A 17,403-nucleotide genomic window follows, 5' to 3' on the forward strand; every position below is an offset into this window, starting at 1 on the left:
AGATCCTGCTGCACTGTTCCAGCTGTGTGACCTCGAGCTAATTCCCCTCAGTCTCCTCATTTGTGAAATGTGGGCAGTTGTTACCCAGTGGAGCTGTTGTGTGGATTCAATGGGAAAGCGGATGTAAAATCCTCAGAGCAGGGCCAGATGCAATGATTATTGCCGTCATACTGCCCTCCCCTTTGCACCCTGAGAGAGTGGCTTTCTAGACTCTTCCAGAGGAGGTGAGAGGAAAATCCAGGCAGCCTGGCCTTCTCTTTCTTGCATGCCCCTGGCTGGATCAGACCCCTGTGAGCCCAGACTTTTGAGATCTGGCTCTGAACTTGGAAGAGCCCAGGATGGCGGTCTGGATGGTGGAGGGGTTCTGTAAGTGTTTCCAGCCACTGTTCTAGCCAGACGGGGGACCCCTGAGGAGCCCTGAGACAGAGCTTTCCCCTCTCAGGACAGGGAGTGGACCATGCAGTTCTGGGTCCCTCGGTGCCCTCTCTTTGGGAGAACGTGGGGGACACGGGTGGGTTCCTCCCTCCAGGACACTGGGTGATTCATCCCCACGGAGACAGAAGGGCAGAATGTTCCTTTGGGACTGCAGAGGACAAAGGGACGTGTCTGTGAGAGTTTTAATTCCTCCATGCAATCTCAGACCCAGCCTTCTTGGTTTGGGCCAGCGGAGAGAGAACCCCAGGGTCGGCTGAGAACCTTGTGCGTGTGCGCGGGTGACTTAAGGAGTGGGTCTCAGGCACGGGGAAGGTCACTCTTGCCTTCCCTCCTCCTCCCCGTGTGGGCAGGTGGACACAGAACTCAGGAGGGCTGATGGGGGCCAACACCTGCATGAGGGCCCAGCAGACGTGGGTTGTAATCCTGGTTCACACTACAAGCTGTGTGCTCTTGGGGGTGGTCACCTCGATTTCTTCATCTGGAAAATGGGTTCGCTCAGCTCACCTGGCTCTTGGTGGGCACTTAGCGAATGTTATCCCTGCCTCTCGGCGACCTTGCCACACCTGTACACCTACACCAGGCCACTTCCAGCTTCTGAGGCTGGGTTCTTTATCCTTCCAAATAAGGATAACCACAGCTGATGGCTCTTCTGCGGCACAGGCTGAAGTCTGCAGTGGTGTGAGGCCACGGGCCACGGTCACAGCACTTCCGTGGTGCCTTGTGGGGGTGAAGCGTTAGTGCTCCGTGGGGCTCGTGCCAATCCTGGGAGACTTCACACCCGTCCTGGGAATTCTGTGGGGAGAGCTTGCCGAAAGGGGCAGAGTGGAGCCTGAACCCAAAATAGGTCAATGGACTCCCTAGAGAAGCTATGTTCACCATGATCATGCGAGTGTCAGGTCTTTATCCAGCAGATCCTGAGCTGTGCCAGGGCCTGAGGATGTCACAGTAAACAGGACAGAGGCAGTCTCTTCCTTCTTGGACAAATTTAGCTCTGGTCCCACGGCTTTATAATTTTAAGGCCTTCAAAGAGATCGATCAGCATCTGTTACCCATTCCCACCCCTGGGGGCTGCTAGACACATCCTGGGTGCCAGCCAGGGCTGGACATCCCACACCTTGCCACCAAGGTGGTGCTCAGGCACCTCATTAACCCCCCTGCCCCCGCATCCTGAGCAGCCCCATCTCGCCGGGGACTGTATTCCTCACCAGGCTTATCTCCTCTCCTGAGGAACCCGGGGTGGTCAGCTCCCTCCCGTCTTACGGATGGGGCTCCGGGAGCTCAGAGGGCTTGGGGAAGGCAGAGCTTGGATTTGAACCCTGATGCCCCAGGCCGGTGGGGACATTGCCCAGCCTGGCCTATTTTTAGAGGGCGCCTTGTGGGTCAGCTGAGGAGACAATGGAGAATGCGGTCCCCACAATGTACCATTGTTCCCACGGTGGCTTCAGGGCCAGGGCTCGGCCCAGCAGATGATCTGTGGTCCCCCCTGGGGGCTGGACCATTGCCCCACCGTCTGCGGATTTTTCCAGCGTTTGTATAGGCAGGAGTGAACAGGCACTCAGAGGAAGAGAGAGAGGGCTGGGGAGATGGGAGCTCTGTGTTCAGGGCACTCATTTTGTTGGGGGGTATAAGGCAGGTGGCCCAGGAGGACCCCTGTGCTGGGGATGGGCCTGGGCACTAAGCACTCACCCTTCCCCCTGAGGTTCCATTATTCTTCCCATGTCACAGAAGCACAACGGCCGCCTGGGAGATGCTTCAGGGGTCTTCAAAGCAGACGCCTGGAAGCCCCAGCATCTCTCAGCCTGGGATGGAGGAGGGAGAGGGTTTTCGTTCAAAGCGCAGATACTGAGTTTTCCCGCTCTCAGGGTGGAACCTGAAAATTGGGGTGTATTTATTTTCGAGCCAATTTCTTCAGATTGGCAACCACTGACCTCAACGGATGGCGGGGTGCTTCCTTGGTCCCCCTTCCCCTTTCGTCTCTGCTTCTCGGAGCGGCTTCTCTGGCCAGAGAGAGCTGCCCCCCGAAGCCCAGTGCTCCCACGACCAAATTAGGAGCTTTCCTCCAACCGCAGTGAGACGCGCGCTGGGTGTCTGCAGGCTGTAATTCCAGCCACACCGTGACTGCGGGTCCCACATGACAGGCCCGTCTGTCTGTCTCTCCCCAGGAGCAGGACATCGAGACTTTGCATGGCTCCATTCACGTCACACTGTGTGGGACCCCCAAGGGGAACCGACCCATCATCCTCACCTACCACGACATTGGCATGAACCGTAAGTTCCAAGGAGCCGCGTGTCCTGGGCGAGCCGGTTCCTGCCGGGGTTGGAGGAGAGGAGAGTTAGGAAGGGCGGGTGGCTGGGAGTCCGCCTCATCCTCTTTTGCCGGGACTTCCTGGAGCTGTTCTGGGGAGAACTCTTGCCACAGACTGGATGAGCCCGGAATGCACTGCCTGGGGGCTGGGAAATGCTGGGGACTCAGGAGTCCTCCACCATCAGGCTGTGTGACAGTGACTGCCTTTAATGAAGGCCTACAGTGGTTTTTAGTGTTTTCACAGGATTGTGCAACCTTCAGCACAACCCATTTTAGAACATTTTTATTATTCTGAAAAGAAGTTCTGTCCTCTTATCTATCGCCCCCCAATCTCCCATACCCCCCAGCCCCGGGCCACCACTAGTCTACTTTCTGTCTCTAAGGTCTGCCCATTCTGGACATTTTTTATCAATGGAATCACACAATGTGTGGTCTTCCGTGACTGGCTTCTTTCGTAATGTTTTCAAGGTACGTCCGCATTGTGCCATATATCAGTACTTTATTCTCTTTTGCCGAATGATATTCCATTGTACGGATACACCGCATTTTATTTGTCTATCCTCGTTTAATGGGCATTTGGATTTCCCACCTCTCGACTATTCTGAATACTGCTGCTATGGATGTTTAGATTGCGAATTCTTGAGATTACCAGGAAGTGTTCCCCAATGTGGGTTTTTCACAGATGGGACTGGAATAAGATCTACTTAGTATTACAATTACACAGAACAGAAATGCTTCTGTGATGATTCAGAAGGCGCTTATGGCCCTTCCTGGTCCAGTGCGTATTGCAAGCTGGATGCTTGCTTGATTTTTGATTAACAGATGGACTGAATGACACTGTTTTTCCAACAGCTTATTAATACCTCGAGGCTGCGAATGATGTCAGTCACTGAAAACCATTTTTCTCCTTCACTCTCACTTCTCTTTTATCTCTCTTTTCCCCCCATATGCCCCCTTGTACCATTATGTACCAGATCCGATGCTAGGTACTTTGATATATACCACCTTATTCCACTGACTCTGATGAGGACATGGAATTGCATTTGGTGGTGTTACTCCTCCATTGTTAGAGTACAGTAAGTGCTGTAACAAAAGACCCAAGGCCTCTGTGGCTTAACATGATATATGTTTATTTCTCACTCATGTAACAACTCAGTGGACATTCTGTGGGACACCTTCCATGTGGTGATTCAGGGACCCAGGCTCTTTCTAGCTGTGACTCCACCATCCCCTGGAGCCTCCGAGGCTTCTGTTGGCTCCTCCACACCTGGTAGTGATGAAAGAAAGAGGAGAGAAACCTAGAGGATTGGGTGGCAGGTGTTATGAGGAAATGGGGAGCCTCACATGCTATTGGCTAGAATCTGATCACATGACTGCCTCTGTTTGCAAGGGAGGCTGGGAAATGTAGTCCAGAAGTGTGTCCTGGAAGAAAAGGGAAGTGTTTTGGCGACCAGCTGGCCATCTTTGCGTCAGCAATTAGGAGGCTCATCCAAGCCCACATAAGAGTGGTCCTCCTTGTTTGAAAATCCTGTGTGCCCTGGCCAGTATCCCTGAGGTGAGGGTTTAGGAGACCTAGAGAGAAAGAGAGTGTCAGTGGGGCAACCCCACCTCATACGAGGACCATCACGGCCACGACTGTTGGGGGAAGAAGCAGGAGCTGGAATGGGACCCCCTCCCAGCGCTGCCTGGAAGTTTATGTCATCCACCAGCATAGGCAGGAGAGTTTACCGACCGTCTCCACTTCCACACCCACTCCCTTGCCCCATGACTTATTCTTGCCTTTTTATCACCAGAGGAAAGTGGGAAAGAAAATGTAGCCATTCTTTCTTGAAAGTTCCTTCCCCCTGCTGTGTAGGCACGAAACCAACAGAATGAATACAGACTTTATTCTCTCCTAACTTCTTCCTCTTCTCTCTCCCCTGCCTGTTCTCCAGACAAAACCTGCTATAACCCCCTCTTCAACTCCGAGGACATGCAGGAGATCACCCAGCACTTTGCTGTCTGCCACGTGGACGCCCCCGGCCAGCAGGACAGTGCTGCATCCTTCCCCACGGGGTAAGAGGAGGGAGCCTCGGGCCCCAGGACAGGGAAAGGAGAGCCATGCAGGGTGGGAACAGGTGGTGGGAGGAGGCATTAGTCAGGCTTTTAATGTTTCTTTTTTAACTGTGATAAAATATATATAACCTAAATTTTACCGTTTTTAACCATTTGTAAGTGTGTGGTTCACTGACATTAAGTACATTCACATTGTGGTGCAGCCATCACCACCATTATCTCCAGGACCTTTTAATTAGCCTAAACTGAACCCCCATAACCATCAATCAATAGCTCCCCGACCCTCACGCTGCAGACACCCTGTCCCCACCCCACACAGCAGCCCAGCTAGGCTGGCTTTTTATAGGGGTACATGGCCCAGACGGGACTGAAGTGGAAGAGGGTCTTGACAATATGAAATAGTTAGGAGAAAGATCTAGAAAGTTGGGAAGAAAAATAGAGACCATAATTGGAAATGATATTGATGAAGTACGTCCTGTGGGCCAGACTTAATCATCTTTATTTACAAATGTCATTTGTATTTAATCCTTACATGGCTGGTGCTGGTAGCTCCGTTCTCTAGATGGAAAAACGGAGGCGTGGAGGGGTTAACTGCCTTGCTCAAGCTCTCACAGCTGGTTTAATTGGGGTGGGGGGGGGGTGTCGGGTTTGAGCCCAGTCTGCTGGCTCTAAGACTCAAACTGTCTTTGGAACATCAGGCTGCCTTGATCCCGGGTGTCTACACTGCCTGCTCCTCCCCGGTGCGTGGCTGATGTGGGCTTTCAGCTCTCGTTGCGAGGCTGGGGGCAGGCTTACCGAGTGCACTGGACAGTTAGGCTCACATGGGGGAGGCAGACCTCTCGGAGGCCCCTCACCGTGCTGTGACCCAGCCAAGGTGGGACCAGGTTCTTGGGTTTAAAGTCTGCCAAAGAGGCCTTCTTGGAATCACAAAGAGATGTTTTTTGTTAGTGTTCTGAATCATCCTTAATCATTAACCTTTATCAGAGAGGAAGGGAAGGAATGCCCAGACATCTGTTAAAAGAGCTAAAAGCCTCTTAATACAGCAGCAGATTAAGCATCTGTCAGTATATCCATCTTTGCTTGGACAAATTGTTTGAAAGACTTGGGGTAACCCAGTGACTCTCAGCTCCCCACGGGGAGATTTTAAAAATATTCTGAAACCTGAGCCCCACTCTCAGGAATTTTCGTTCAGTTGACCCGGAGGCCAAGGCGCAGGGTATGTGTTCCCCTAAGTTACCAGGCGATTCCAGCGTGTGGCTGGTGGGACCCACTGCCTGAGTGGGGTCTGGCGTGGTCAGGGGTCTCCTAGGCCCTCCAGGGTGCACCCTCCTCATCCTGAGGCTGAGACGGCAAAGCAGGGATAGGGGCCCCTGGCCGGGTCACTCCCGGCTCTGGAGTCAGCTTTCTACACATGGGGCCTCGTGAGTAGAATCCTGTTGCCTGCTGGCTGTGTACCCACCCACCAAGAGCAGTGAGGAAAGAAGCCGTGGAGTTAGGTGTCTCCCCAACTCTCACCGTTTGGGGGCTGCTGGCTCCAAACCGAGCCGTGACCATTTCAGAAAGAAAATGGCTTCATTGATGTGTAGCCCCGCCAACCGAGGTCTTCCTGGCTCTTTCCGTTTTGCACATGCTGGTCCCCCTGCCTAGAATGTTCCCTACGCTATTCAGTCCTCAAGCTCTCCCCAGCCCGTGTCCCCTTCAATGACACTTCTTCCAAGAAGCCCTCCCTGACCACTTGGTCAGAACAGATCTCGCTGTTTCAGCCTCCCGCTCTCAGCACCTTCCCCTCCCCGGTGGTCGCCACTGTCATGAGTTACGCATATTTGTTTCTGCTGACTCGCCCCCCGGCTCCTGCACGGGACCATGTCTGCTTTGCTCACATGGGTTCCCGTTGCCTCACCAGGAACCTGGCATGAGAAAGGCCCAACAACTCCTCTGTTGAAGGGACTCCTTCCTGCCTGCTCTGATTCCTGAGCCCCGACGTCGGCATTGTGGAATGCCTTCTAGTGGGTGTCAACCCCCCTCCCCCCAGCACCTAGACCGAGTGGGTCTTGTGAGGCATCTTGACGGCTCCCCCAGGGACCTGCCTCCAGGACCACGGGACATTCGGAGGAGCTGGCTCCTAACACAGTGTGCCGTGTGGACTCACTTTCCATAAAACGGGCCAGATTCCCTGATGACAGCCAAGACCTTGGAGAAAAGAACAAATCTTTGCGTTCCTTCCAGGAAGATGGGAAAGAAAATGTGTGGAAACTCTGGCTAGGGTTGTAGGCACCTGGCCGGGCAAAGGCTCTAGGGATTCTTTCTGGAAATTCAACGGAGGTGAACATACACTTGCTTCTGGGGAGGCAGAGGGAACAGCATGTGCAAAGGCCAAGAGGAGAGCCAGTCTAGAAATGGTAGATAGTCTGGAAGGAGAACCTGCTGGCCGAGAAGAAGGAGCCAGCCTGGAAGGTGGCTTCGTGTGGTGCCAGAGGTTGGCCTCTGGTGTCCCCATTGGAAAGGTGGGCACAGTGGGAACAAGAGACCCTTTCCAGGCCCTGCTAAGGAGTTGATGATGGGAAACTGTTGTTTCCTGCATCCAGCAAAGGGGGAACCCTCGCCTTAATGTACAGACCCAGGCAGCTTGCAGGCTCCCTGATCACCCAGTGAGAGTCCTCACCACCGTCACCCTCCTCGGTACCTGCTGTCCTGGGCCAGTTTTGAACAGAGAGGAGCTCCCCCAGCCCTCTGTTAACAGGAGGAGTGGTCCCGGAAGATGCGTGAGTCGAGGCATCCCTGTGCCTTAAAATCGCCCTGGGTATCCATTTCCCGAAGCCACTGTGTCCAGCCAGTCAGAGTGGCTTGCCTTCTCTGCCTTGTCTCCCAGGCTTCTTCTCAAGCATCTCTTGGGGAGAGGAGAGGAGAGGGAGGGGCTTCCCCAAGGTCAGGAGGGCTTCACGGGAGGGCTGCCAGGAGACCTCCTTTGGGAAGGTAAGTGAGTACGTGGGCCTTGAAATCCCGAGAGCTCCAAATCCCTGCTTGTCTGTGAAGCCAAGTCACTTATCTCTTAGCCTTCATGATATTTACAATCCTTATATGAGGGAACTCATAGCAACCTCATAGACTAGTTGTAAAGATTAAATGAGCTTACAATGCTCATCAAATGCTTGTTGTGGGACCTGGAACATAGGAAGCGGTTTGTAAAGGGTCACTTTACAAAGTAAAAGGTGGGGGAAATAGGATGGAGAGCATCCTTGCTCAGAGGAGCAGGCTGTGTACACGGTGGGGTGCTTGGAGTGGGGGCCGTGGGAGGGGACTAGACTGAGGAGTCTGGGCATACAGGGCGGTTTGTTGCACAGTCCCTGCCTATCAAGTGTGTTTTCGTTTGCACTGTTCATTTCCGCCGGGGTCCCGGCTCTTGTTAACTGTCTCTGCATGGTCTCTCCCAAGGTACATGTACCCCTCCATGGACCAGCTGGCAGAAATGCTGCCCGGAGTCCTTCACCAGTTTGGGTAAGAGTGAGGGATCCACTCCCCCACCAGCTTGCAGAGAAGGGTGATCTCTACCTTCTGCCTCTCCTGGCGTCTTGATCTGGCCCCAGCACTGAAATCTAGGTTAATGCTTAAAGATCAGGGAAGAAATCAGCTTGTTGTACTCTGCAGACACTGTTTTTCATGCAGTCTCTTTACTCCCATCTGCCTCTTGCAAGTCGGGCTCTTCTCCTTGAGTCAATCCATCACCCAATGACAGCCACCCCACCCATCCTTTCCTCGCCTCTCTTCTCTTATTGCTTTCTCTTTCCCATGGAACATTCTGGAATAGGGTTGCCTGAACCCTTAACATCTCCCTCCAGGCCTTTATTTCTTCAGGGCTCAAGGAAACTTCTTAGTGGAGCCTTTTGTACGATGATAACACCTCCAAGTTCTTGCCCAATTCATTTTCATTCCAAGTTTTAGAATCCAAAATAAAGCTGAAGAGCGGGAAGAAGCAGTTTGGTAAATAGGCCTTCCCGTAAATGACAGCGGGCCTGTCAGAGCCTGGCCGCGGTCGGGAGAGGAGTGAGGGAAAGGCATGAGTCTTTCCAAGGTCAAGGTCTTCTGTCCAGACATAAAGCATGATGCATTGCAGGTCCTGCGGGTCACGTATGGCAGCGTGGTCCCACTTTGTCTAGCCTGCCAGCCGCCCTCAGCGATGCCCACGACACACCCTTGGGGAGATGAGAGGGGCGGGGAAGGTTTTCAAAGGGCGCTTCCCATCGCTCACTCCTTCTGGGACGTGAATTTTTATTTCTCCTTCCAGACTGAAAAGCATCATTGGCATGGGAACCGGAGCGGGCGCCTACATCCTCACTCGATTTGCTGTGAGTTCTTTCATTAAAAAAAAAAAAAAAAAAAAAAACTATCTCTCTTTCTATATGCACAATATATATGTTTTAAATAAAATTAATTCAAGAGTAAGGAAGAAAATTAGAAAAGCAACAAAAAAAACTCCTCAAAAGGAAAAAGAAATGAGCCATAATTCCATTTCCCAAAGGAGAACCACAGTGCACTTTGGGGTGTGTGGTCCAGAGTTACGTATGCATGTGGGGTGTGTGGGTGTGCACTCACGTACACACCAGCAGCTCTTTCCCTTCACTGAAATGCGGCACGAGACATGTTCCTTGATCATCATCTTCGCTCGCTTCGCAGTGATTGTGGCCAGGTCCTCACGTCACTGAGTACTCTGCTGTGCCACTTCTTTGTGATAGCTGCACGGTTTTTGTAGTCAGGGAACTCTTGGACCCTGAGTAATTCTAAACTAATCAGAGATATCTGTGTTAACATGACAGATGTCACTTATGTTACTAGGGGTCCAGGTCAGGTGCTGCTGGGTCCTTTGTATCCTTACCAAACAGTTGTTTCAAAATGCAGTGATGCTCATTTTATTCAACCATATGTCATCTGATGGCCTATTATTCGCTGGACTTTGCTAGAGGTTAGGCATGCTGGCACGAATACAAAATGGTCTGGCTGTCTAGGCTCTGAGCAGATAAAATAAGGTCTCAACTGTGTCTTAGGTCTCTATCTCCATATCTCTGAGAAGTAATAGAATTCTTACTGATTACTGAAGAGCTGATTAGCTTGTCTGATTTATGAGGTCCATGGTATGATGTACCCATTTCACAGCTAGGGAAGCTGAGGGGCAGCAGGGTGAAGTGACTTGTCCCACGTAGGTCTGCCAAGCACACGTGCTCCTACTTCTCCTATGGTTTCCTCTTTCCCTTCTCTCAGGAACCCCATTTAGTGTCTACTAGCCTGGAACCTCAGTTTTGGAAGGGGGGCAGTGTCGAGAGCAGCAGCCTGCTCTGGGGGTCCACACGGGTCCTCTTCTGGTACTTTTCTCAGTCTTTGGTTTGACTTTAAAGTTCACGGTCTCTCAGATGGCTAGGTTGTCTCTCTCACTTCGTGTCTCCGATTGCAGCTGAACAACCCCGAGATGGTGGAGGGTCTCGTCCTCATCAACGTGAACCCTTGTGCGGAAGGCTGGATGGACTGGGCCGCCTCTAAGGTGAGGCTGGGGGCCTGGGTCGGGCAGGGGGTGTCCCAGTCTGCAGAGGGGCAGGTGTACCTGACTCTGCCTGGAGCACAAAATGCAAGAGACCTCTCCTAGCCCCACCCCTTCACCACCCCCAGCAAAGAAAGCAGCTTTCCTCCGCTTGGCTTTGAATAGTGAACATGACCTCAGCCATGTGCCATTCAGATTTCAATAGGACCCTGCTGTCTGAGCCAGCGATACCAGAGGGACATGGGTCCCGAGCCAGCTTTTATAAGGACAACCTGGGTTAAGAAGTGTTCGCTGGGGACTTAGCATATGTTGGGCTTAGATCAAGATGCTGAGAATAAAAAGATGAACAAGACAAATGCCTGTCACCCCAGTCACCTACATATTATTAATGAAAAAGAAATACATATCTGGTACTGATTCTATGCCACTTAACTTTACAATAATAATAATTAGCTAACAAGTGTTGAATGTTTATCAGGTTCTCTTTATTAGCTAACAAGCATTGAATGTTTATCAAGTTCTCTTTCTACTCTCCATGGCTATATCTGCATGACCTCATTCCATCCTCAGTCACTCCAGGAGTGGGGATTGTTATAACCATTTTACAGAGGAGGAAACTGAGGGTCGCAGGGGTTAGGAAGCTGTCTAGGGCCGCACAGAGCCAGGCAGTGGGAGAACTGGGGCCGAACGAGATCCCTTGGACTCTGTGGTCCTTGGAATCACCTCTGAGCAGGGCTCACCGCCGGCCCCATCGCTCCATCAGCAGGTGTCAAATGCCTGCCGAGACCCAAGCACCGCAGGTCTGGGAATGCAGAGCTAGCAGGACACATCCCTGCCTGGGGAAAGGGCCTGAGCTGCCTCAGGAAGCTGTGCCCTGGCTGGGTTCCTTGTTTATCTTTTAAAAAGATTATTGTTTTTTTTTCATAAAGGCCCCAGTATTTGCCAAGGAGAGGGGGAAACCATTCCAACTCTAACAGGACAAAGACTTTCAAGCCGGGGTGATCCTGGCCTCTCATTTTGAAAGTGTGTTTTTGCCAAGTTTGGGATGGCTGTTGGGGACAGGGGGTTTGAAGGTTTGAAGGAGTCCCCCCTCCCTCTACTTCCCACCCCATCCTGGCCACTGTGATATTTCATTTCTTCCTGGAACATTCCACCAGGATGAGGGGGCCCTTTCCTCCCACCGGCGTGATATTCAGGAGCGGAACACATTCCCTGTTTTTTATTTTGTTTTCCAGCAAAGGGACTGGCACTGCAGTCGGCCAGTTTGGCTTCTTGGTAGCTGTTCTGAGCCAGACATGGGGGCTGGGACGTTGACCACTGGCTAGAGTGGAGCCCGAGGGCTGTTTGGGGGGTTTTAGTATTTGCACCGTATCCTTCCTTTCCAGCCCCAGCCCTGGAAGAGGAAGACCTCTTCCTCTAGGAAGACCTAGTGTGTGTCAGGCACTGGGGTCTGATCCTGTGACATGTGTAGTTGCCATGTGTAACCCTCACCTTGGCCTTGTGACTCTGAAGCTCCTGGCATCCTGGTTACAGATGAGAGGTCTGAGGTCCAGTGGCTCTGCTACCCTCCCAGGGCCACACAGCTAGGAGGTGGCAGACGGGTCAGCCTAGGTCCCCCAGGTCTAGAGCTTCTCGCCCCTATGGGTTCCTGCCTGACACTGAAGTTGGTCCACACACATTTATGGAGCTTCTGCTGTATGCCTAGCATTTACAGAGCTCTCACTGTGTACCTAGCATTTGTGGAGCTTCTGCTGCACACCTAGCATTTATGGAGCTCCTGCTGTATGCCTAGCATTTATGGAGCTCCTGCTGTATACCTAGCATTGTCGGTGGGAGCAGGTAGAGAAGAGAAGGTCAGTATATTTAGAGAGAGGAAACTGGCTTAAGAGGGAAAATCTAGAGGATGATACAGAAAGGATAGTTTGAGGTAAGCAGATCCTGGCGTGTAGACTGGGAGCTCAGTGTGTGTTTAGAAATCATGGACAGGCCCCCTTTACTGAGGACTTGGTGAGCTGAGGCCCGACAAAAGCTGGGAGTACGGGGGGTCTTTGTTCAGACGCATTTTCCCCGCATCTCCTGTGGCCCGGGCTCTGAGAGTAAGGAATTGATGACCCTGCCTTCCAGGGCCCCAGGTCCAGTAAGTAACTGGAGACAGGTAACCGCCTTCCCATCCAGGGGCGTCCTCAGACCTGAGTGTCAGGGAGCCCACACTGCGGCTCCGCCCCCAGGGCAGTGGGATCGGCCTGACCTTGTCCGGCTACTGTGAACGCCGGCTTTCTAATCCCTGTTTCTGTCCTCCCAGATCTCCGGATGGACCCAAGCCCTTCCAGACATGGTGATGTCTCACCTCTTTGGGAAGGTGAGCGGCGTGGCCCGGCGTTGTGTTGTTCAGTCGCTGCCAGGCATGTAGAGCGCAGAGACGGCCCAGGCACAGCAAGGGGCCGCTCCGTCTGACCCTCCTGAAATAGCCCATCGTTACTCATTCACAGTCGTCACGCCATTCCTTCTCTCTTGCTCTCCCTTTAACAGAAGTCTTTTTTTAACAGCTTTGTTGAAGTACAATACACTGCACATATTGAAATTTGACAAATTCGACAAATTTTGACATTCTGAAAACCATCACTGAAGCCATCACAGATGACTAACAAAATACCATAACCCCCAGAACTTCCCCTGTGATGCTTGGTAATCCTTCTCTCCCTCCTCCTCAGGTAACCTCTGATCTGCTTTGGGTCACTGTAGATTCATTTGCATTTCCTAGATTTTTATGTAAACAGTTTCAGTACGTGCTCTTTTATTTTTAAATCTGGCTTCTTTCACTCACTGTTAAATTATTTTGCGATCCATCCATGTCATTGGGCGAATCAAGAGTTCGTCCCTTTTTAGTGCTGAGTGGTGTTCTGTGGTATGGGTGTACCAGAGGTTGCTTCTGCATTCACCTGTTGATTGACATTTGGGTTCTTTCCAGTTCTGGGCTGTAACAAAGCCTACAGCAAACACACCCATGGAATTTGCTGTGTGTCAGCCTTGGTCCTAAGGACTCTATGACCTGTATGAGAAGGACCTTTTGTTCCTAGTTATGGATCTATTTTTTTCCCCAGTTTTACATGAGGAAACTGAGACCAGAGAGGTTGAGTGAGCTGTGTGAGGTCTCACAGCCAGAGCGAGGGGCTGGGATTGGAGCCTATGAGTCTGGCTCCAATGTGGGTCCTGTAACCATCTGTGCCTCTGCTGGTATCTGGCTCTCAGACGGGTTGTGGTGCACTTATCCCCGCTGAGCATGGGCTGAGCCAAGCCCCTGGCAGCATGCGAGTGGTGTGTGGTTCTACCCTGTCACCCGGCCAGTGTGGCCCCTGACTCTGGCTTTGTACCTCCTGCTGGGCTGGAGGATGTACTGCTCTGATGCAGGGGTCTGATGTGGCCCTCAAGTTGCCCAGCTTGAGGTGACTTGCTCTGCTCACCGTGTGTGGCCCACACACCACTGTTTGCTCCTTAGCTGAAGAGTGTGACCATCTGGCGTGTGACCATATGACACCCAGGGAAGCAGAGGTTTTGCTGGGTTGCTGAAGTGTGCACTGTTTGGTCCTTGTGTTAGTTTCCTGTGGCTGCTCTAACAAAGTACCACAAACTGGGTGGCTTAAAAGAACCGAAATATATCCCCTCTCAGTTCTGGGGGCCAGAAGTCTGAAACCGGGTGTTGGCCGGGCCATACTCCTCCAGTGGTACTAGGGGAGGATCCTTCCTTGCTTCTTCCGGCTTCTGGTAGCCTCAGCCTTCCTCGGCTTGTGGTTTCTCACTCCAGTCTATGCCTCCATCTTTGCACGGCTTTCTCTGTGTCTGTTTCAAATCTCCCTCTGCCTTTCTCTTACAAGGACGCTTGTCACTGGATTTAGAACCTACTGGCATAAGGCAGGATGACCTCATCTCTGGATCCTTAAATTATGTCTGCAAAGACCTTTTTTCCAAATAACACTCGCAGAGTCCAGGAATTTGATGTGAAACATGTCCTTGGGGCCACCTTGTAGCCCACTAGAGTCCTCTTTCCCTTTTCATGCTTCCTTTCACGGTTTGCAATACATTTTCTCCACCCTGAGTGTATAATCTGAATCTGATAGCAATATGGGAAAGATCAGAGCCAGCATCTGTATTTTCTTGGAAGAGGGGTGTCAAGCATAGAGTGAGAACTTTGCCTGACTGTACCCCAAATTACCTGGGGTATCTGTTGGTACCCCCGAGTTGCTGCAGCTGTGTTTCAATCTGTAACCCCAGCACAATTCCTCGGACTATTTTTTTCCTGACGTTTTTTGGGGAAAAGCTGGTCTCTGTTGCTTCAGTGACCGTGGACTGTCTTGACGCAGCTCAGGGAGACACTGGGCCCCCTTTTCTCCCTCTCGCTCCTGATCTGGTCGTTGTCAATCACATCAGGCCCTTTCGTGAAACCTGTAGCATCCGCTGTTGCACAAATGAGAAACAGAGCAAGCTCATAACTTGTTTGTTTGTCCCAAATCACATTCCAAAAGGAACCAGGGAGAGGGAAGGCTGAGGCCAGCCTTCTGCAGGGGTCTGGTTGGCCCTCCTGGGAATCAAGATTGCCCTTCATTCCGGCAACCTCCTGTTGCATGAGTTGGTTTTGTTTTGCAATCATGAAAAACTTCTTTTCACCTCTCCCCATTAAAAAGAAAATAATAGTAATTGCTAACAGTCGCCTCGATGTTTACTGTTTACAGTGGGCTTTCCAGAGTGGCCAACCTCTGATAAATCCTACAATTTGATGAAGTGGGTAATGTCATCCCCACTCTTTTTTTTTAAAAGGGAGCTGAGGCTCAGAGAGGTGAAGCACTCGCCCAATTAAGGGGCAGTGACAGAGCCAAGAGGACTGACTTCAGATCAAAACTCCTGAAGTCTGAGCCCAGAAGGGCGTGCTTGCCCCTCCAGCTTTGCGTTCCCTCTGCTGCCAGCTGATATTCAGACATCAGTCTGCATCTGGGTGCGGTTTCCGCTTTCCTGAAGGTTCCCTCAGATTCCATAGCAGGCTCATGGAATACGCATTGCTGCCTTCACTACGTAGCTGAATAACCTGAAGACTGGTGAGGGTAGTGACCGGCCCGTGGCCACAGTTCCCACGAACGACATTCTCCCCTCTGTCGATGCAGGAGGAAATGCAGAATAACGTGGAGGTGGTCCACACCTGCCGCCAGCACATCGTGAACGACATGAACCCCGGCAACCTGCACCTGTTCATCAACGTCTACAACAGGTACCAGGATGCCGCTGGGCCACACGATGGCCACTTGTCAGGCTCCTTTTGTAGGTCCGGAACAAACATGGGGCAAGAGAGGAGGGATTATAAAATTAATATAAGATGCAGCCCCTGAGCAAATAGATGAACAGAACAAGCGTGCCCAGTAAGGGCCCCTGGGAAGTCAGGTGCCTCCTGGAGTTTTGAGTGCTTTGCAAGGAGCTGAACTTCTACTCTAGACCACCAGGGGCGCACGCAGGAGTGGGAACAGTCATATCACAAAGGGTTTGCGTCCACATCTGTGCCAGCGCTGACCCTAAGGAAGGTCTGGATGTGGGGAGAGCTGAGAGGGAGGGCGGCAGAGCACTGGGGGAGGACGGGAAGAATCCAGGGAGGCTGCTGGGAGGCGAAGGAGTCACTCCAAGGATAAGGACACCTGAGCATGGCCTTTGGCGAGGGCGCAGCCCTCTTAAGGATACCTGAGTGCTGATCTGGGGCTCAGGTAAGGGAGGGGACAGCTCAGGGCCACTGGGAGCAGCCAGGGGTTCTGGAATCTCCAGGGAACTCAGCCTGCCGCTCCCACAGAGGGGGCAGGAATCAGCCTCCTGGGCTCTGTGTCGCTCACATGTTAATAACTTGACTTCATGAAGGGCATTCGTGTCCCTTTCCTCTTACCCTCCACCCAGCCTCTCAGTGCAGGGGGGACTGGTAATGGCCCCGGCGTGTAACCAAAGACACGGAGGCTGAGTGCTCATTTATTCAGCAAGCGCTAAGTGAGGACTGGAGTGGGCAGGCTTTCGGCTGGGCAGTGGGCACCCAGAGGAGACGAGCGACAACCCCTCGCAGCCCCACATGCTGCAGGGACGAACTGGTGCCTCTGAAAAACCCTATGACGAGGGTGCTCTCACCGTCATTTCCTGCTGAGGAAGCGAAGGCACAGAGACGTTCGGCCTCCTGCCCAAGGTCACACAGCTAGGAAGCAGAGGCGCGTGATTTGAATGCAGCCGGGCTGACTCCGGGCTGTGAGCTGGGAAAGGGTGTCTCATGGTGGGAGCTGCCAGGCAGGGAGAGGCTGGTGTCCATCTGCAGGGGAGAGTAATGGAGCCACACTGGGTACAGTGGGAGACCATGGGAGGGTTTAAAATGAGGGAGTGAAAGGATCAGGTCTGAGTTCTAAAGAGTTGGTTTGGTTACTATGTAGAGGACTCAGAGTTGGGGGTGAGAGTGAGAGTGAGGCTAAGAGAACAGGCTGGACACCGTTTGGGAGGTAGAGGCTCCTGCTAGAGGAGAACGGGAAGCAGGGACCCTCTGTAGAGGAGGATGCGATTTGTACATAAAAGGAAAAAAGCACATGGGGGACAATGAGGGGGGGTCCATGAGTCCCGCTGTCTCTGAAGCCACTTCTATGGACCCAGAGAGGCTGGGGTGGGACCTCACACAGCTTGGGATGTAGGTGGCTGTTTGCCAGAGCGGCCAGTGCAGGAGCTCCTGGGATTGGCTTGGTGGGACGGGCTTCCTCCAGGGGAGGGTCTGCTGATGTAAAGGTATGTTTGTTTGTTGTTTGTCTGTAGCCGGCGGGACCTGGAGATTGAGCGGCCGATGCCCGGAACCCACACGGTCACCCTGCAGTGAGTTGCCCTTCTCTCCTGCACCATCTCTTTAGCTGTGCTCACCGTTGCCGGCAGCGCCTTAGTTCTGAGTTTGGCAGGACTGCCCCCCTTGTGCTAGGACAGCCCAGTCAGCGAGAACTGCGTGGATTCTGCCCAGGGATTGGGCACGGCCCAGCCTCACTCGCCTTCTCCTTGTGCAGGAATTTGGTTTGTAGGGTGTCCCCGAGCGCTC

General features: G+C 52.4%; 1 protein-coding gene and 1 long non-coding RNA gene across 4 annotated transcripts in view; one reads left to right on the forward strand and one right to left on the reverse strand.

The window, feature by feature from the left end:
* NDRG1 (N-myc downstream regulated 1) overlaps window positions 1-17,403 on the forward strand; it is a 98,922-nt gene that overhangs the window by 27,017 nt on the left and 54,502 nt on the right. For 2 of the 3 annotated variants that reach the window (XM_082363777.1, XM_082363775.1), the window contains exons 4-11: window positions 2,598-2,703; window positions 4,675-4,795; window positions 8,228-8,290; window positions 9,078-9,138; window positions 10,239-10,325; window positions 12,625-12,681; window positions 15,476-15,579; window positions 17,133-17,189. In XM_082363777.1, the coding sequence (XP_082219903.1) occupies window positions 2,598-2,703; window positions 4,675-4,795; window positions 8,228-8,290; window positions 9,078-9,138; window positions 10,239-10,325; window positions 12,625-12,681; window positions 15,476-15,579; window positions 17,133-17,189 (656 nt within the window). The remainder of the gene's footprint in view (window positions 1-2,597; window positions 2,704-4,674; window positions 4,796-8,227; window positions 8,291-9,077; window positions 9,139-10,238; window positions 10,326-12,624; window positions 12,682-15,475; window positions 15,580-17,132; window positions 17,190-17,403) is intronic. The other variant, XM_082363776.1, reaches the window with a different exon arrangement.
* LOC309614906 lies at window positions 10,239-12,617 on the reverse strand. Its single transcript, XR_014236462.1, has 2 exons — window positions 12,111-12,617; window positions 10,239-12,023 (listed from the first exon to the last, which is right to left on the reverse strand). It is a non-coding gene; the product is annotated as an uncharacterized lncRNA (long non-coding RNA).

This window comes from Balaenoptera borealis (assembly GCF_965194805.1).
Source record: "Balaenoptera borealis genome assembly, chromosome: 17".
Taxonomy (NCBI): Eukaryota; Metazoa; Chordata; class Mammalia; order Artiodactyla; family Balaenopteridae; genus Balaenoptera; species Balaenoptera borealis.